Here is a 21238-nt window from a genome sequence, read left to right on the forward strand (position 1 = left end):
CTGCCGACAAAACCAACTTTGATGTGCAGATTGCTCAGGTAAATTGTTAGCTCAGCCGCAGCTCCCAGTGCCAGGGGGCCACTGCCCCTGCAGCAGGGGCAGCCGATCACAAGCATGGGGCAGCCACCCTGCCCACTCGACATCATCTGCCTGGTCACCCCGCCCAAGCTCATTACTGCTCTCACTCAACCCCCAAACCTAACAAGATGTTAATACATTTTCCTGGATAAGTATATAAATGACAGTCAAATCCACCTTGCTATTTCAAAAGCGTGACACAAAATCAAGAAGTCAGGTAGCTGCAAGGATATGACACCAATTTTTCATGAGCTCTTAGAAGGTTTATTAGGGTCAAGAGCTGAGCGGAGAAGCTGGACCAGGACAAGAGGTCCTGGGCCATCAGAGACAAGAGGGTTCGGGCACATGGGTTGTGATGGGGAAGCTGTCACCCTACAGTGAGAAAGGTTACAGAATGTCCCCGCTCCCCGGCAGAGGAGTCCCTTAGCCATCCCATGGCCCCTTCACGCCCTGCCCCTGGGGGTTGGGGGACCAGCTTTTACCTTCTAACCTGAGTGATCATTGAAAGGTGCAGACTCGATGTCCTTCCTGACCAAACTCCATTGGAATGGGCCTCCCTTGGTTGAAGTGCCTGATGCCCTCTGTAGGGTGAAAGGTCATAGGTTGGGGGTCGAAAAAGCCACCCCTGCCTGCCTTCCCTCCCACTGCTGTGCAGGCGCTGGGCCCGTCCTGAGCCCCAGCCTGTGGTTCTCTAACTCTACACATTCCTAGTCCTGGACTCTAGGTGACTCCAGGTGACTCTAGAGAGATTTGGGCAACCCTCGTGCTCTCCCTGAGCTGGCAGATGGCCCTCTGCGGTTGCATAAAGCAATGGTGCTTGACGGGCCGGGGTTCCCGGGACAGGCAGCATCAGCACCACTTGGAAAATTTTCAGAAATACGCCTTCTCAGGCCGAACCTGTATTAGTTTCGTGTGATTGCTGTAACAAATTACCTGGACGGCTTCAAGCAACTGACATGTATTCCCTCGCAGTTCGGTCGGCCAGACATTTGAAATCGCTGTGTCAGCAGGGCCACGCCCCTCTGAAGCCTCCAGGGGAGGGTGCTTCCTCACCTCTCCCAGCTCCTGGTGGTTGCCAGCAATCCTTGGCGTTCGTTGGCCTGTGGCAGCCTCCATCTGCCTCTGTCACCACATGGCCGGCTTCCTTCTGTGTGTCTGTGTCCACACTTCCCACTTTTTTTTTTTTTGCGGTACGCGGGCCTCTCACTGCTGTGGCCTCTCCCGTTGCGGAGCACAGGCTCCGGACGGCGCAGGGTCAGCGGCCATGGCTCACGGGCCCAGCCCCTCCACAGCATGTGGAATCTTCCCAGACCGAGGCACGAACCCGTGTCCCCTGCATTGGCAGGCGGACTCTCAACCACTACGCCACCAGGGAAGCCCAACACACTTCCCACTTTTTATAAGGCCACCAGTCATTGGATTAGCACCCACCCGTCACTGGATTAGCACCCGCCCACCCTAACCGAGCATGGCCTTGTTTTAACTTAATTACATATGCAAAGACCCTGTTTCCAAATAAGGTCACATTCACAGGGACTTAGAGTAAATCCTTTTGGGGGACACAATTCCACCTACAACACCACGCCGAGCTACTGAGCCAGAGACGCTGTGAGTCTGGGAGTGCACCCTCCCTAACTCTGCACACCTGCCGGGCTCCCACCCAACACTCACGCTCGCTCCCACCTTGCTTACCACGGGGGTCATGTCATTACCATCCCTTCCCCCCACCCAGGCCCCACCCTACCCCTGAAGGCTAGAAGCCGGTTCCATCCTGGGGACCCTTCTCTGCCCCCCTGCCTGGGCCATCTCTACAGCTCATGGCTTTAAATGCCAGCTAGAGGCTGCCGACCTTCAGCTGTGCCCTTGACCACCACCTCTAGGCCTGGGGCCCACAGCCCACATTTCAAATCCAGCCACTGCCTGTTTCTGTCAATGCAATTGCATTGAAACACAGCCCTGCTCACTCAATGACATATTGTCTATGGTGGTTTTCACTCTCCAGGGCACAGTGGAGTAGCTGTAACAGAGGCCATATGCTCGCAAAGCCTAAAGTACTGACTGTCTGAACCTTTACAGAGAAAGCTTGCTGACATCTGCCTGGGCACCAGTCCCACAGGTGGTGGATGTTTCCATCTGGTGTGGAAGAGGCGCTGAAGACCTAATGTGCCCAGACAGCTCTTTTTTTTTTTTTCTTTTTTAATAATTGAGATATAATGGACGTAAAACATTATATTGGTTTCAGGTGTACAACCGAATGATTTGCTGTTTGTAGGTATCACAGAACAATGACCACAATGTCTAGTTCACATCCATCACTACACATAGTTATAATGTTTTTCCTTGTGATGAGAATTTTTAAGACCTACTCTCCTTAGCAACTTTCAAATACGCAGCACAGGATTATTCACTAGAGTCCCCATGCTGTCCGTTACATCCCATGGCTTATTATTTTATAACGGGAAGTTTGTGGCTTGGGACCCCTTCACCTGTTTCACACCCCGCTCCACGTCTTGCCTCTGGCAACCGCCAGTCTGTTCTCTGTACATGTGAGCTGGATTTTTTGCTCTTCATTTGTTTTCTTAGAGTCCTCATACAAGTGAGATTATACAGTATTGGTTTTTCTCTGACTTACTTCATTTAGCGTAATGGGTGGGACTCCCAGGTAAGTGAGTGGTGCTCTGAACACTGCCCCTTCCCCCACCCCATCTCCGCACCCACCCAGTCGCTTCCTGTCGGCTCTGAAATCTCCTTGACTTCACAGAGGCCACACCCTAGACCTGCCAAACCTTTTCATCCTGAGACTGAAAGTATGGTTACAGCTGGTTCCTGCACCAAATGTACTTAGTGTCTTCCACACCAAAGCCCCTACACCCCACGGAGGCAGGACCAGAGAGAGAAGAGCCTCACTTCACTCTCCGTTTCCGCCCTGGGACAGCCTTGAGGACTGTCATCCAGGGTATCGAGGGCCTCCCCGTTTGGGCTGCGCTGCCTTCTGAGCTGCTCTCTGTGCGTCTCTGGAGGTCGTTCCTGGGGCCCGAGCTCTGTTCCTGGGATATGAGCAGGGGCTGGAGGAAGCTTGAAACACAGCTGGGGCAGCCGTGCGGCCCTCACTTCATCTGCCCGGGAGTCACGGAACTGACTGGCCATCAGCTGCTTCCCACTGGCTGCGGGGGGTGATGGTGGCTGTCCTGCTACCAGATGCCTCTTGGGACACTGCTGATTAGATCCTGTTGATGAGGGCGCTGGTGTTTAACTAGGAGAACGTTAAATGACAGCCAGAAACGAGCTAAATCTGCTCGGTAGAAGCAGCAATGTGGAAAATACTCTGCGGTATCAGACTCAGCCTGTCTCTCCTCCCAGAAAAGCATACGGGAGGAAGATGCTCGGCTTGCTTAATTAAACCAAATGACAGTAGGCATATTCAACGCTGTGTGGGGAAGGGTCTCTGGAGACAGACAGACAAAGGTCTGGTCCTGGCTTTGCTACATGTTTTCTTTGTGATCCTGGCAGGGTAGTCATTTCCTTACAGAAGAATGGGTCTCTGTGTGAATGCTACACACCCTGCCTGGTGCCCATCCCGGGCAGAGGGATGCTGGGGGCCACTCTGAGCACAGACTCCGTGCTCATGACCTTGATTGACAGTCCTCAAGGGTTCTCCATCTCTTCTCTGCCTCCATGCCCAGCAGGTGATCAGGAATGTCTCTCCAGAACCCCAGTGACTCCCTATGGAAGGTAGATCAGCATAATATGGCCCGCAGTGGGGATGAGGCGAGATGCAGGTTTGAAAGGCCTTCTGAGTGCTAGTATCCTCCCCAGGGAGAATCAGGCCAGAGCCCTTCAGCCCCAGGCCCTGTGTGAGCCCCAGTTCTGGTGAGGTGCCTCAGACCACACATGGTCTCCAAGCAGGTGGAGAGGTGATCTCAGCTCACGCTGCAATCGTGGTCTAGTGGACTCTATGACTTGTGCTTGACTTAGTTGCTGTGGTGTCCTCAGTGCCCAGAACAGTGTCCCAGACTGTCTGGGTCAAGATCTTTCCAACCACGGTGAGAAGGAAGAAGGGTAGCCCCAAGGATATATAACGGATTTCTCCCCAGAGCATAAGTGAAGCCTGGCTAAGAGGTCCATCCTCAGGAGGAGAACTTAGAGCTAGATTTCCATGCAGTGAAAGTGAAATCTAGTCTTTCAAGATACTTACCCTTTCCTAATCTGGCCCAATGAAGACCTTCAAGAGGAATGGGTTTCGAATTTCTCCTAGGGTTACCCATCCTGAGAGCAGCACCTAGACATCTCTGAGGTGCCAATCAGGGTTTGACAACCAGAGCACCTAACTGTTCCTCCAACTCTGAGGGCCCTACTGTCACCTGGCGTGACATTTGCTGGTTGATGGGAACTGTGTAAGCAGAGGGACATCTGAACTCTTCTGTAAGGAGACAGAGGACACCAGAGATGGGCTGGTGGTCAGAGGGTGGCAATGGAAATCAGATGGGTGGGGGATGGATTAAGTGTGGAAATGACAGTGGAGTGTTCTGGTCTTTAAAGGTTGGTGGTGGAAAGCATAGGAGTTGGTGTCAGATTGATCTTAGCTTTGCCATCTACTACTTACATACATGATTTTGACCACACTAGGCCTTAGTTTCCTCATCTGTATAATAGCAATAATAACATAGTACTGGTACATAGTAAATGCTGGTACATAGTAAATGCTCAATAAGGTGAGAAGGATGGCAGTGGTGGTGATGATGGTGATGATGATGGTGGTGATATGATGTTGGTGGTAATGATGATGGTGCTAGTGGTGTTGGTGATGGTGGTGGTGGTGATGGTGGAGGTGGTGAAAGTGATGAGAATTATGATGATAAAGGTGATGATGATGGTGGTGGTCATGATGGTGGTGGTGGTGGGGGTAGTGAAGGTGATGAGGATGATGGTGGTGGTGGTGATGACGGCGATTTAGGCTCAGAATCTCTTCCTGAGGGTAATCTGTCTACTTGGATGCTTTTGTGATACATGAAAATAGTCACTCTGGTTAAGTTTATATAGTTTAAACACAGTGTTAATTAGTAAATGCCCATTTATCATGTCTTCTTATGTTCAGGTTATCTAATTGTCCTTGAAAACTACTTGTTTATCAAACTAACGCCAGTTCTTATTCTTAGATGTTGCAGTTTTGTGCCTGAAAATTAATAATCTTTGGTTTTGTTGTTGTTTCGTAGGAAAACTTTTTCTGGGAGATTCTTTTGATATGTTAAGAGCCTTTATGAGGATAATTAAATGACTTACCCTATTAAGCTGAAAAAAATTAGTATTAAGTCAGAAAAAGCTTTAGCTGTGAAACCCAAACAATAAATATATGAGGGACTTTATTACTTATTTTAACTGGCAAGGTGGGCTAAGGGCTGTTAAGTATACATGACGTGACATTATATGTAATTTGAGGGGTTCCCTTATTATGCTGTATGGAAACCTCACTATGGTTACCCCAAACACTGTTTCTTAGGTTTTGTCTATGGTTTGGGGTTTTTTTTGGTTATTGTTGTTTTTGTTCAGAGATCCTTTCTACTCTTAAAATCTCCCTTCTTAGGTCTAGTGTGTGTCTGGCTGAGACGTGGCACTCGTCAGGATGCGGGTTTCTCACACTGGTCCCATTAGGTGAGGATGGATGTTCACCCACAGCACTCTGGTTTCCAGTTTTCAGATAGACTGAGGAGGTCCGGGAACCACAAACACTTTAAAAGCCTTTCTGGTTCTGATATGATACATCTGATGCTTGTTAACTTTGGTGACGGGGATTGAGATGAGTCTTCCCCCAGCTGAAAGTACTGCTCATTTACACGAAATGACTTGGGGAGTCCCACACGGCTTCCCCCATTAGTAATGGCACCCTGACAAATCATGCTTTTGGGAGGTGACTGAACCTGACAGTTGCTAGCCAACTGACGTACAGAGGTGTCAGCATCCTTGGCACCCAAGGTAGAGAATTTTGTGACAAAGCATGTGACTTCTGCAAACTTTTGTTCCATGAAATTTGTTTTTTATATGCCTTGTGATGTAATCTAGTGGTACATGCTGCAGCTAAAAGTAGAACCAAGTCATTGAACATTTTCAGTACCGAGGGATGTCAGCCTCCCAGGTCTACAATCTAGGTAGTGTGGAGTTATGGGTAAGTTCCAGGGGTAAGAAATGGCCACATTCCCAAGAGTTCACAGCTAGCCTCAGTCCTTCTGAGATAGAAACAAGGATTTGAGGAGGGGCAGCGGAGGGGTGGGAGTGGGAGCTATGCTAGGAGACAGGGATACAGGATGAGGACACAGACCGGGCTGAAGGCAAGCTTCACCCACGCAAGGTTCCCCTCCCCCGAGTCAGGCTTAGCCGCTGGCTCTGCAGAGACTCATTTTCGTCTTCTGCTTCCTGCTCCGCCGCGCTTACTGATAGCTCTGAGGTTAATCAGCTTGAGACACACTCGGTCCATTTTGGAAAATAGGCTGCAATTGTTCGGAGTGGAGTTTCTATATAGATCTTCTCTGGAGAACATGAAAGTAGCCGAGCCAAAAGGCTGAGAGTCTGTCCTGACTGTCCTGGGTGAGTGAAGCCACCCAGGGAAACGCATCTCTGCTCCTCTTTGTATCAGTGTCTGAGAAAACAATCATTATGCTGTAGAGCTGTTGCACGCTCTCCCTGGAGGAAAAGACTTGCTTTATCTAGAATTTTCCATTGCATCCAGGAGCAAATCTGCATCATAGCAATTGGTTGTTTTCTGCTCCAGGGACTGAAAAGCATAAACAAGCTTGAGCTACTTTAGCTGCTTCCACGAAATGTGCCCTTGTCACTGACACACATGTAAAACTTTTTTCAAGATTCAAGGATGAGGGGAATTTGCCTTTAATTGTTTAATTGCATTACTATAAGAACAGGACCAATAGAGTTCCTCAACCTCGGTACTGCTGACGTTTCGGTCTGGATACTTCTTTGTTGCAGGGGCAGTCCTGCACATGGTAGGATTTGTATGAGCATCCCTGGCCTCCACTCACTAGATGCTACCTGCTAGCATCCCCCTCCTCTCTAATCCCCAGTTGTGACAACCAAAGATGTCTTCAGACATCACCCGGTGTTCTCTGGGGCTAACATTGCCCACGCACCCCACCCTTCCGGTGGAAATCACTGCCCTAGAGATAATGAAGATCCTTACTAATACTCCAAGCGCATCACATGCTCTCAATGCATCTCTGTTTAAAGAATGACACAAAGAGGTTTCTGGTTAATTTGCACAGAAGCTGAGCCCTTGTGCTATAAAATGTTGAACTCTCTTTTTTAGGTGACCCTCGGCAGCACAGAATGACAAAGCTGAAATGTAATCAAAAAGCTCGTTCAAGGCTCCTGGGTAGAGTCCCAAATCCTCCAGATTGTATGAGTTCATTATGTTAGATCATGTTGGGTCTTTTCTAGTAGACAAATGGGATTTTTCTTAAAGCATGGCATTTGGATTTATAATAATATTTAGGATTAAAAGGGAGGATGAGGGAAAAACTATTTTCTCTTGTCATGAATGCCTTTAATCTAATTTTAGAATGTCTGTTTGGAAGAGCAAGCTAAATGTTGCTCACACAGAATGTAGTAAAGATGCGGACTTCCCCGGTGGTGCAGTGGTTAAGAATCCACCTGCCAATGCTGGGGACATGGGTTTGAGCCCTGGTCTGGGAAGATTCCACATGCCGCAGAGCAACTAAGCCCATGCGCCACAACTACTGAGCCTGCACTCTAGAGCCCGTGCGCCACAACTACTGAAGCCCGCGCACCTAGAGCCCGTGCTTCGCAACAAGAGAAGCCACCACAATGAGAAGCCTGTGCACTGCAATGAAGAGTAGCCCCCACTCACCACAACTAGAGAAAGCCCACGTGCAGCATCGGAGACCCAACACAGCCACAAATTTAAAAAGATACAAAAAAAATTAAAAAAAAAGAATGTAGTGAACATGTGCAGATGCTCCCACATGGTCAAAGTAAAAACAGATCCAAGATGCTCAAGGATCCCAAGAAAAATGACCTACAGGGAACTCCTGTCATGGTTCATTTCATGTGTTAACTTGGCTGGGCCCAGATGCCTAGATATTTGGTCAAACGCAATTCTGGATGTTTCTGTGAGGGTGTTTTTGGTTGAGATTCACATTTAAATCAGTGAACTCTGAGTGAAGCAGTTTACCTTCCATAATGTAGGTGGGCCTCATCCAATCACGTGAAGGCCTGAAGAGAACACAAGACTGTCCTCCTCAGAGAAGAGTGAAAGCTGCCAGCAGAATGCCTTTGGACTTGAACTGCATTGGCTCTTCTCCCCGCTGGCCCACCCTGAAGATTTTGGACTTGTGAGCCTCCATAATCACATGAACCAATTCTTTAAATCTCTTTATCTATCCATCCATCTATCTATTATCTACCTGCTTCTTTATATCTATTCTATCCATCTATCTATCATCTACCTAGTTCTTTATATCTATATCTATCATCTATCTATCATCTATCCATCTATATCTATCTACCTATCATCTATCTATGTATCTATCATCTATCACCTATCTACCTATCATCTATCCATCTATCCATCTATCCATCTATCCATCATCCATCTATCATCTATCTATCATCTATCACCTATCTATCTACCTATCATCTATCTATCCATCTATCGATTTATCTATCATCTATCCATCTATCTATCATCTATCCATCTATCTATCCATCTATCCATCTATCCATCCATCTATCCATCCATCTATCCATCTATCTATCCATCTATTGATTTATCTATCATCTATCCATCTATCTATCCATCCATCTATCCATCCATCTATCCATCCATCTATCCATCCATCTATCACCCATCCCCTGTTGCTCTGTCTCTATGGAGAACCCAGGCTAATACAACTGCTGAGGCTATTTCCAGTGCCCAGCATTTCCTGTTAACCGCCACCATCCCCTCACCTTCTCTCCGCTCTTCAGGAGCGTAAGGCTGTAGACGCCTCCTGGGAGGGTTTACGAAATGCTTGGTTTTTTGTTTTGTTTTTGTTTTTATACTGCAGAGGCAGCAGCATGCCAAGTCTTGGGGAAGAAAAGTTTACTTTGGGGTTTGTAGAGGGAAGCATTTAACCAGCATGGCAGCTGTGAAGTTAGAAAAAGCTGCAGGACCACAGAAGAGCCCCACAGACTGCAGAGGCAAGAGGCAGATGTTTCAAAAAGAATTCATTGATTCAAAACCCTCTGGGTCTGGCAGTATCTCCCGCCCCCCAGGCCCTCCCCGCTGCCCTTTCTCGGGGTGCCCGAGCCCGCTGCCCATAGGGGTCGGGCAGTCCCTCCACGTCACGTGGGCCTGTCACACCTGCAGCCTTTCTCCTGAGCACACACGGGCTCACTGCATCCACACCTGGCTTGTGGAAGAGCCAGGACCAGGTCCGGGAGCAGGCTCGTTTCAGGCTGGCGTGCGCTGGTGCACGCTTGAGTCAGCGTAACCTATTAGTGTGTGCAAAACGCTCATCTCAGGGCCGGGTTTCCTTTGCACCTGCCCCTCAGACTCCAGGCATGTGCTTTAATCGGGTGGAGTCTCATGGCGTCTCTGGTCCTACATCATAAACGAACAACAACCACAATAATGATGGTAAGTTAACATCAACTGAATGCTCGTGCAGCCCCATCAGGGAGGTTCTGGAGGGTTCCTCTTGCTGGTGATGAAGCTGGGCGCCGAGAAGAAAACCCAGCTGCCCAGGTCCTGCAGGTACCGAGTGGGGACGTGGGCATGGACTCTGAGGGCGCATGCTTGCTCCCAGGCTGTGCCGCCGGCTCGCACAGCTCCATCAGGGGCTAACTCTGGTTTGAGGGTGCAGCTGAGGCGTCCGCTGAAGCTGGCAGGCATCGATGCCGCAGGTGTGGACCTGAGGACCAGCACAGTTCTTTCTCCCTGGACCCGGGGAGGAAATGTCCTATGGCTTCTCAGCCCCCCAGGAGGGCACATGCCAAGAAGGGAGCTGGTCTCCCCAGGTCTGGCCAGGGCAGCAGTGGGCCTCACACATGGCCCACCGGGGGCTTGGCAAGGGGGTGTCTGCTTCCCGGGTGACCCTGGGTGGGCATGGGGCTCTGGGTCCCAGGGGCGGTGGCCAGGTGAGGCGGTGGCATGGGAAGATCACATGGCCGCCGCCATGGGAAGACGATGTGCTCCGCTCAATAACCTCTCAAGGCTGGACTTGAACTGGTAACGCTTGTAAGCTGTGAGGGGACTTCTTGCCGAAACCATTCAAGGACTGTTTGTACCGGGGTGACATGAGCCCAGAGACGGGGGCATAGCGTGCAGGAGCCGGGGCAAAAGCCAGCCTTGTCGACCTCTGGGTCACACGGGGTCCGCAGAGGGTCCTTTGGTCCTCAGGATGCCCGTCCCCGCTCCACTGACCACTAACTGGGCCTCTGGCCTCCTCTGTGCTTCCTTGCTGCTGTTCCGGCACACAGTCTAGACTGGCACTGATCCAACCATCCCCTTCTGGAATCTTCTCTCCCTGCTAACCCACAGTCTCTGCACCATCCCAGCATGTTGTCCGTGTTGGAAGCCCTATTCTACTGATACTGGTTTCCATGTTAACCAGGAGGTTAGTATCCACAATTTTCTTTTCATGTTTACAAGATACTGCATACAAAATGGCCCATTTAGACAGGCGGAGAACTGAGGTCCAGAGATGCTAGTTGAGGAACTTCTCGCTCCAGCAGGGGCCAGGTGTGAACCAGGCAGGTGTGAGGCTGCCGCAGTGCAAAGCCCACCACCCCACACCCTTCCTCAAGCCCCCCCCCCCATCACTTTACAGTTACCGGTGACTTCCTTACGGCTCCCATAAGGTGTACGATTCCATGGGTCTAGCATATTCACAGACATGTGCGAGCATCCTCTCAGTTGATTTTAGAACATTTCCATCACCTGAAAAAGAAACCGTTTCCTTTAGCTCTCACCCCCTGTATCCTCCCTGCCCGCTCACCAGCTCTGAGCAGCTGCTGTCTCTAGATATTTCCCTATTCTGGACATTTCACGTAAATGGAATCGTATAATACGTGGTCTTCTGTGGCTGGCTTCTTTCACCGAGCATAATGTTTTCAAGGTCCACTCGTATTGCGCCGTATATCAGTACTGCATTCCTTTGTATGGCCAAATAATGGAATAATATTTTACAGTGGAATAATATTCCATTTGCGTGTGTGTGTGTGTGTGTATGTATGTATGTATATATACAACATTTTGTTTATTCATTCCTCAGTTGATGGACCTATTTGGGTTGTTTCTACCTTTTGGTTGTTATATGTAATGCTGTCCTAAACATCTGTGTACAAGTTTTTGCATAGACACTTGTTTTCATTTCTTTCAGGTATATACCTAGGAATAGATATTCTGGGTCACATGGTAACTCTATGTTTGATCGTTTGAAGAACTGCCAGACTGTTTTCCCAAGGGCTGCGCCATTTTACATTCTCTGCATGAGGCACGGTATGAGGGTTCTGATTTCTCCACATCTTCATCAACACTTGTTATTATTTGGATTTTTGATCCTAGCCATCTTCGTGGGTGTGAAGTGGTATCTCACTGTGATTTCGATTTGCATCTCTCTGGTGACTCATGATATCGAGCATCTTTCAGGTACTTATTGGCCATTTGTGTATCTTCCCTGGACAAGTGTTGGCTAACAATGACTCTGGACCCTGGGCACCGAGCTTCAGTCTTCCCATCTGTAATATGGGACGACCACTGCCCATGCAGCACTCTTACAAAAGACAAGATGTAGGCTGTAGAAACACGGTGACTCTGATCTGAGGACACGTGCAGTTGAGAGCTGCAGTCTCAGGAGCTACTGAAACCGGGGGTAGACAGCCCCCTGTAGCCTGGGGGCACCATTCCCTTGGCACCTCTGCCCTGCTCTCCTCCCCTTACCCCTGCACACAGGTTTTGACTGCTCCGTGGCCAGCAACACTGTAACAAAACCTGTGGCGGGTGAAGCCTTCTCATAGTAAAGCTCATTCAGGAAAGCAATTTACCAAATGAACAGCTGTTCAAATGGTGTGAGCTGGGAGCTAGGTTTCTGGCGTTTCAGCATATGGTTGATGTCCTGAGTTGAATAGTGTCTCTCCCAGAAGACACTATTTCGGGTCCTAACCCCCAGTGTCTGTGAATACGACCTTATTTGGAAACAGGGTCCTTGCAGATCTAATTTGTTGAGATGAGGTCACACTGGATCAGGGTGGGCACTGGTCCAGCGACCGTTGTCCTTAGAAGAGGAAGGAAATTTGGACACAGATACACAAGAAGACATCCATGTGACAACAGAAGCAGAGACTGGATTTATGCTGCGACAAGTCGATGATCGCCAAGCACTGCCAGCAGCTGCCACAAGCGGAAGGGGCCGAGAATGACCCTCGCCTGGAGCCTTCTGGGGGAATATGGCCCTGCCCACACCTTGACTGCAAACTTCTAGCATCCAGAGCTGTGAGGTAACACATTTCCATGGTTTTAAGCCACCCAGTGTGTGGTACTTTGTTATGGCGGCAATGGGGAACTAACATTGACGTGACATTGGGTGACAATGACGTCAGTAACAATGCGCACACTCTGGGGTGGAGGGGGGATTCTGCTCCACGGTGAGTGTGTGTTTAGCATTTCTATTCATATTTATGTACCGAGAACGACTCTCTACCCAGTGACACTGAATGCATAAGACCCTCATTCCATCCTCAAGTTATTGGGTTGGCCAAAACGTTCATTCGGGTTCTCCTGTAAGATGTTACAGAAAAAAACCTGAACGAATTGCTTGGCCAACCCAACAGTAAGGGAGTTGGACGCGTGAATACAAACTGCAGGGCCCAGAGGTGACCCTAAGGGCTAAGGAGAGGTGAGGCTTGTTGGGAGATGCAGACTCTGGCCATACCTGCATCCCCAGGCTCAGGGTTGCCAGGCTGCCCCCCGAGGTCCTCATCAGGTGAAAACACCTCAGAGTCTCTCCCAACTCAAATCTGAACTCTGATTCTGGATCTTGAGGTTTCGTGATTGTGATTATTTTCTCATCCTGATCATAAAGCTTCCAGAAGACCTTTGGATAAATTAGCTTATTTATCAAAAGCTGCATACAGCCATCCCCAGGCTTACTACTAATCATTCCTTCTAAGTCTGTTCCCAAAGGGCCTTCCCAGCACGGGGCCAGCTGCTGAACCCAAGGAATGCGTTTTAATCCACTGCATGAAGCTTTTCCATTTTATGACATTTTAAAGTAGACGATTAGACTCAAGGTGCCTGCTGTCCAATAGTTTGGCTTTGTGTCTGGGAAACAGTTTGTGAAAATACCGCTCATTTTTGCACGTTCGTATTTCTATTGAAACCATCTGGCAACCCCAGTAAAATGAGAAGGAAAAGTCTCTGAGATGTAAGAGAAAACAAACCATGAGAAGAAATGCAGGCGCTTTATTATAATCATTATTCTTCTTGAGGTTAACCATTGATAAACTCATTCAGAAGAACATTTTGCTTTCAGTGATCTACAGATACATGCCAGATGTAGCTAAAAGGACAAGAAGAATGCACCTTGGGAAACAGCATGGCAGTCCTGGCTGCCACACTAAAAAGTATCAAGGGTGCGTCTTCATTTCTGCAGCAGGGGGTGCAGTGGTCCACAGACTGACCTAGTGCTGCCTGCTCTCAGCATCCTTCTGAGATGCCGGCTCCAGGAGACGGCTGGGAGGAGGCTGCCCGCCCTGTCTGCATCTCTAAAAGCCAGCCTCAGTTTTTAGCAACATCTCAGCGATTAAGAAGTATGAGAGGTGACTACACGGTGCCTTGAGGGTGAGACCCCGGCTGCCGCAAGTCAGTGAGATGGGAAACCAAATGTTGCCTTTAGGATGTGAAGCAGGGCCAGCTTTTTCCTTAGGGAAGGGTGAGAGCTGGGTCTGCTAGGTCTGTGTCACCTTTCCCAGTCACGGATGTGGAGCTGGAAAGGGCATCAGAAAGGCTGTGGTGTGCCCACTGCTGATCCCGCGGCAAACACCACGCTGGCAAGCGTGCCAGCTGGGCTGCACCCTCTCCCAAAGCATCTGCTCCGGGAGATTTGAACATCTGAGTAAACGAGCCCATTGGCTTTTCAGAAAAGCAGAGCACCCAATAGCCATCAGCCAGCGAGCAGTCTAAGGCAGCTCTGGGTAGGAAACCCAGGCAGAAAGCGTAGGATAATTTGAGAGGCCCAAGTGAACATGGGCCCAGGTCCATGTGCCCTTGGGCAGAGGGAGTTCCTGATACTTCGACTGATGGACAAACAGGCTTTTCTAGCTCAAATGGCACGTGGTAGTTCTACTCTGCCCTAGGGAGACAAAGGGCAGGTTCTCGTCTCGTCTTCCCACGTGGTCAGTGCTTTTGCTCTAGTGTTCCAGAATTAGCTAGACATCTATTCCTCCACCTGGTCAGTGATCACTCCCAGAGCTCAAGAGCAGCTCGAGAGGTGATCACTGAAAAAATGAAGGTTTGCCTTGATTTCGCGGCAAGCCTGTCTGGATGGTGGGGCAATGCAGGACTTGAGACCCACACTGAGAAACCTTATTCTGGAAGTATTCCCTTTGGGCAAATTTTTCAGCAAGATGACCCCTGGAATGAAAGAGCCGTTTCAAAGCTGTAAGCTTTTCCCTGGTTTTCCTGGGAGTGCTTGGTGACGCCCTGTGCTGTGATCCCTCGTCACACAAAGGAGAGAAATGCAGTGAGGCTGTTGCCTGTTGCAAAAGTCTCCCCTGCTCAGTTTTTCTGTAATTAACGCTCTCATCTCTTTCTCTCCTCACTAGGTATTAAGACTTTATTGTCCTCTTACCGAAAAGCATGAAATGATTGAGTTTTCCCCTGACCTGATCTAACCCTCCCAAATTTGTGCCCACTTGTTTTTAAGTTCAGGGCAATTGATAAACCGGAACTGAAGCTAAACTCTGAACGATTCCATTTCACTCAAGTCTTAGCAAGTTCTGCTAACGGCACTTGCAGTGCCACAGTGATTCGCAGACGACACCTGCCAGGACTCCCTGGAAACAAGCCTTGGGGTCTGATTCTAGCTTTAGATATGGAAATTCAAGGCAAAGGAAGGGGCGCTTTGCTCTGTCTTAAATTTCCCAGTGGAGCAGTGTCTTGAAGAAAATACCAGTTCTCTTTGCTGGGGAAATACCAAGTGTCGGGGAACTGAGGCCCGGCTGGTGAGGGTGCTGGGTCCTCGCCATCACTTGCGAGGCTGCTGGATGTGCTGTGTCCTCGGGGAAGAGTGCTTGTCCATGGAGGCGTGGGGCTTCTGGTGGGCCACCTGGGCAGCCGCCGGGGGGAAGTCCTTGTCGCCCTGGCGGGAGACACGGAAAGCACTGGCTCATCAACCGTGAACAGCTGAGTGAGTACGTGAAGCGAGACGCAAAGCCAGCATCTTCTGGCTTCCCTCTGGGGACGGGGCGGGTGGGTGATGGAGTGGGGAACCTGTCGGCAGGTAGCAGCCTGTCTCCTGGGACTGCTGGGGGTCCTGAAGCTCTCTGGAGAGCCCAAGCAGGCACCCAGGCCCGTGTCCCTTCCAGAAGGTGAAAAGCTCGCTGTCTCTGCCGCCACGCCATGGGACCAGGTACCATATGTACGACTCACTCAGAACTAAGCTGGGTGTTGGATGGCTTTCTTCTGCTAGAACAGTTCTTGTGATTTTTTTTTGAATTGAGGGGCAAGACAGAACCAAATCCAGGGTCTTAAATTCAGATCTGCTGCCACAGCTGCGAGCTGGGCCTGGAGCGCTCGTTGGGAAGGAAACACACAGGGCAGGGCTGGAAGCTGTGAGAGAAGCCAGGTTCAACCAGCCGAGTCTCAGAGGAGGTACCCGGCTGTTTTTCAGGCAGGAATTGCCTTCTCGTGCATTTGTGACAGGGGCTGGGGTCCAGCCCACCCCGGGCAGGACCGAGCCATGGTGGCTGAGCTCTGGGGTGACCTCAGATTTGTGCGGGCATTTAATTTCCTCGCATGTAGTAGATGTGCCCTCCGTCTGTCCCAGGTCCCTGGATGGCTGTGCTGAGCCGTCCCCAACAGTGGCATTTTCTTTACACATCCTACGCTAAGGGCTCGAATGGGCTGTGAGCTGCAGATCGATGGATGGAATAGTGCACTGTCCCCCAAATGGGGGCTTGCTGGGGGGAGGTCTGCGGTTACAAAACCGTTAGGTCTCACAAGAAGAGGGGGCTCTTGAAAGGCAAAGAGAGTGACCCAAACCCATCAGTTTAGTTCAGAGGGCAGCAACTATCTTCTGTAACGGGCCAGATAGCAAATATTTTAGGCTTTTCAGGTCATACTCTCTGCACTCTGCCAGTGCAGCACGAGAGGACCATAGATGATACACATCCATGAACAGCAAGGCTGTGCACCACTAAAACTTTATCCATGGACACAGAAATTTAAAGTCCATGTACATTTCACGTCACGCCATACAGTTCTTATTTCAAATTTTCAACCATTTAAAATGTAAAAACAGTCTCAGCTCACAGATCACCCTGAAACCCTTTGCCGACCCTGGTTGAGCCTAAAGAGAAGGGAGACGGGCGAGGACAGAGGAGAGGCAGCTGCACCAGCTCAGGCTCCGCGTCACCACCGTCCCATCTGCCCCTGACGGGCGGATGCGCAGAAGCATGCTCTATGGACAGGGGGCGATTGATTAAGTGACCTCCGGACCTGGGTGGACAAGTGGGGTTGAATAAGGACAGGAGGAATCAGGACATCGCGGGCCGAGGCCCCGATGTGATGAAAGGGCTCTTACCCGGGCGATAACACCGGAGATGAACACGGTCGGTCTGGGTGGACTGGAAGACAAGAAGGAAAACACATTGACCATCACGACTCACAACAGAGGCACACGCAGGTGACGCGAATGTGGAGACTGGTTTCAGGGCCGTGTGACAAACAAGGACCCTCGGGAGGGTGCGGGAAGCGGGAGGCACACCTCTTCCCGTTATTTCATCACATGGACCCGCTGGCTGCTGCACTTGGGACACTTGCGGGTCCCCTCCTGCGGAGGCTGAGCTCAGGCAGAGAGCGGAGAACGATCGTAGCAGACAGCGGGCGCGTCACCAAAGAGCCCTCTTTCGGTTTTTGGTTAATCCTTAAACTGTAACTGTGGGCAAGCGCGGTAGTTTTGGTCTCAAGAGATATGGACCTGGGCGCTCCCCGGAGCAGGGCAGGAGCAGGGTCATGCTGGATAAATGGGAGACTCCAACCAGGGAGCTTCCTGTCCTATGGACTGAGGGGCTACCCTTTCAGAGTCCTCGCAGAGTCCACGGCTTCCGGAAGCTTCTAACGGGTGAGATCCCAGAGCCGATGCAAAGCTCCTGGCCCCTACAGGACCCCAAGTATTAAAAACATTTGGTCCTTCGTATATATGTACCACATCTTCTTTATCCAATCCTCCACTGATGGACATTTAGGTTGCCTCTACGTCCTGGCTATTGTAAATAGTACTGCAGTGAACATTGGGGTGCATGTGTCTTTTTGAATTATGGTTTTCTATATATATATATATATATATATATATATATATACACACACAATGGAATATTACTCAGCCATAAAAAAGAATGAAATAATGCCGTTTGCAGCAGCATGGAGGGACTTGGAGATTGTCATACTGAGTGAAGTCAGAGAAAGACAAATATCACATGATTTCACTTATATGTGGAATCTAAAAAAAGAGTACAAATGAACTTATCTACAAAATAGAAATAGAGTCACAGATGTAGAAAATAAACTTATGGTTAGAAGCAGGTAAGGGGAGCTAGGGATAAATTGGGAGATTGGGATTGACATATACACACTACTATATAAAAAATAGATAACTAATAAGGACCTACTGTATAGCACAGGGAACTCTACTCAATACTCTGTAATGACCTACATGGGAAAAGAATCTAAAAAAGAGCGGGTATATGTATATGTAAAATTGATTCACTTTGCTGTACACCTGAAACAAACACAACATTGTAAATCAACTATAATCCAATATAAATTTTTTAAAAAAGTAAGGTCCTTGTGAAGCTCTTGCCATTTCTTAACCTCTTTCATGGTACTAAGCTGGCCCACCCTGTCACCAATACCGAGGGGACGGAATATAGGACCAAAGCAATACATGTTCATCGTTGAAAAGCAACAAGCCAAGCACGTTAAAACCACTTGTAGTTCTACCACCTGGAGATAACCACTGTTAACACGTGGGATGTGCTTCCAGCCTTTCTTTCTATGGATAGACAGATGCACTTGATTTCTTCTTAAATTTCCATTTTTCTTACCAAAAGAATCACCTTGTTCTGTAGTCTGCTTTCTGCACTTAGTATCTGGAGAGCTTACTTCTATGGTATTATAGACTCTTCTATGCCTTTAAAAAAATAACTGCATGTGTCGTAGCTTAAAAGCATCAGAACACAGTTCCAGGTAGTACATAGGTGTGCACACCTCTGAAATGCCTCAGTCAGAGGTAGGGGGACGCGGGAGCTGTAGATGAGTGCCAAGGCCGGCCAGTGGGGAAAGTGAGATGCTCCCAGAAGTGGCCAGTTTTGCTTAAGGCTGGTCTTGTGGGCAGGCAGAGCGGAATCCATCCCTGATTTGCCCAGCCCGCCTTCCACCAGCTCTGCTGTTCCACCCTGCCGCAGGGGTCCTTGTTTTAGCTTTCTTTTGCTGCAGGCAAAAGTCTCAGGATTCAGAAAGTTCACTGTTTACATCCCAAAGAGTTTAACAAAAACACCCCAAATTCCCCCAAGTAATTTCTGTTACTCCATGAGACTAAGAAACTTCAAGTCTTACTAAGCAGCACAGAAATGTTCCCTATATGACGCTGGTTTTGTTTTATTTAGCTTTTGTGGTGTGGTTAACTGGGTTGGGGTTTTTTTTTTCCTTTTATTACAGATATGATTTGGCTGTGGAATCAACAGTCAGCCAGGGATGAACAAGTTTGGCTCAAGTGTTAAGTCCCTGATGTAGTACGTTTGGATTTGTTTGGAATCCAAGGAATCTTGCTTTGACTGGTCCAAATCACCCACAGGCTGTCTCCAGGGATTTCACGGCCAAGGGTTTCGCATCTGAAGCTTGAGAACCATGCTCTAGATTCTAATATTGTAAAGGAACCAAGAAACGGCATTCCACAGCATTTCCACCCATTTAGATTCCCGCCAGCAATGCACAGGGTTCAGTTTCTCCACACGCTCACAGCTTATTATTTTCTGGGGTTTTTTTGGATAGTAGCCATTCTAATGGGTGTGAAGTGGTATCTCACTGGGATTAAATTTAGCAACTAATTTTAAGAGTAAGCTTTTTGCAGCAAGGAATAATAAATATCAATCTGTATTGATCATTCAAGGTCTTTAGGACATAATCCCGCCCCCCGCCCCCCGCCCCGCGGCAACAAAGTTCTCTCTCCTCTAAAAAACTGAAAAGGCCATAATTGACCATAAGGACATATGGTAGCTGCCTGTGAAAAGATGACAGAAGCCTGGCCTCTCGTGCCATACTTAAGCGCGGTATCTGTTTTCACACAGCTCTTTGTCAGAGTGTGCAATGCTGGTTTTCATCAGGCTTGGCCAAAAAGCCCCAAGCTCAATGCCTTTTCCATCTACAATTAATAGCATCTCAAATTGTAAACGATTGTCTATTACATTTATGTAGTAAAAACACTTTCTAAACTCTTTGAGACATGGTAGCTTAAATTCACAAACCCCAGTAAAGAGTCTGCTCTCGAAGCTGTGTTTGCAAAAACACACATATTTTAAATTCCATTAGGGTTCCACGCGAAGCATATCCTACGTTTCCAAGATTCTATAAACTGTGATAGCGGCTTTGAGGATTTATTTAATCTGATGAAAATCATTCTGACAGATGTTGTTTTGAAGAAGCAACAGTACTTTCTCGCAGGAAACAGAGACAGAGAAAAATATCATTCCTGTCCTCCCCACATCCTCAGGCCTTTCCAGTTTTTGAAAACCATATTTATTTAAATTTAAAGAAACTGAGAACCTGATGCAATTAGTGGGGATTAGAGCACTGGGAACCCTCCTACACATCAACAGAAACTGCAACTTCACCACACCTGGCCTGCGCACACGCCAAATGTTTGATGCACGTAGGTTTCCGGTATTCACCTGTCAAGGACCACATCAAATTCTTAACGGGGTCGTTTGTCCTTAACAAAAGTTTCCTATTCTTTATTTTATAAATTTCCTTGATGAATAAGGTTTATGCCTTATTGACATTCTCAGAAAAGGCAGAAGGCAGGACAAAATGCCAGACATGCTTAGTGAATGCATGACCCTGTGGAAAGCAGACGTCTTTAGGACTGAGTTTTCACGGTCTCATCTTTAAATGAAAGTCCCCAGGGCTAAGAAAACTGAGTTCATATCTTAAAAACTCTGCTGAACTCTAAAACAGCGAATACGGAAATAAATTTCAATATATTTTATTTCACTCATATCCAAAACACCACGTAGGAAAATAATTGAGATCACATTCTTTTTTCTGTCCTAAGGCTTCACAACCTGGGCTGTCAGCGCAGGCCCCGGGCGATGCGGACGTTTTCTGTCCAGCCCTGAGAGGTGTGAATCCACTGGCTGGTGAGTTGGGGCTGGAAGGGGCCTAGTGGTGACCTCGTCCAGCTTCCCGCCCACGTGGAGCGTGGCCACAGCCTTTGTGCCTTTGTGCCTCTGCAGACGAGGAGCTCGTGGCCCTCTGGGTGTCCTCATGGTGACACGGTCTCTGGCTCCCTGCCCTTCGCCCAGTGGCCCCAACCCAAGTCCACGACCTCCTCCGTGGGACAGGCCCTGCATGTTTGAGGAAGGTTAGCAGGGCTCTTTCCCAGACTCACGGGCTTGACTGCAAATTCCTTCACGATCTCAGGCCCCTCCCCGCCTCCATTCTGCTGAGGCTTCTAGGGTTTTGCCAGAGACTGCAGTGGACACACTGAAGATAAGCTCCTCTGGCAGCCCAGCCTTCTGCAGGACACCCCTGTGCCTGGCCCAGGCACATGGAGGCTACCCTTCTCGGGGACTACAGAGAGAAGTTCAGCCTGGGGAAGCGATTCTGGGCGCCCTGAAGAGAATCAAAATGCTGACCGTCTTCCCTGGATTGCTGTTG

At 48.9% G+C, this 21238-nt stretch overlaps 1 protein-coding gene across 1 annotated transcript in view; it reads right to left on the minus strand.

Moving 5' to 3' along the window:
• Positions 1–13531: 13531 nt before the first annotated feature.
• DAP (death associated protein) overlaps positions 13532–21238 on the minus strand; it is a 62115-nt gene continuing 54408 nt past the window's right edge. Inside the window, exons 3-4 of the mRNA XM_082652505.1 lie at positions 16887–16929; positions 13532–15443 (exon numbers count right to left, since the gene is read on the minus strand). Of these exons, the coding sequence (XP_082508631.1) occupies positions 15330–15443; positions 16887–16929 (157 nt within the window). The 3' untranslated portion in view covers positions 13532–15329. The remainder of the gene's footprint in view (positions 15444–16886; positions 16930–21238) is intronic.

Source organism: Grampus griseus, assembly GCF_964374135.1.
Source record: "Grampus griseus genome assembly, chromosome: 3".
In the NCBI taxonomy this organism is placed as follows: Eukaryota; Metazoa; Chordata; class Mammalia; order Artiodactyla; family Delphinidae; genus Grampus; species Grampus griseus.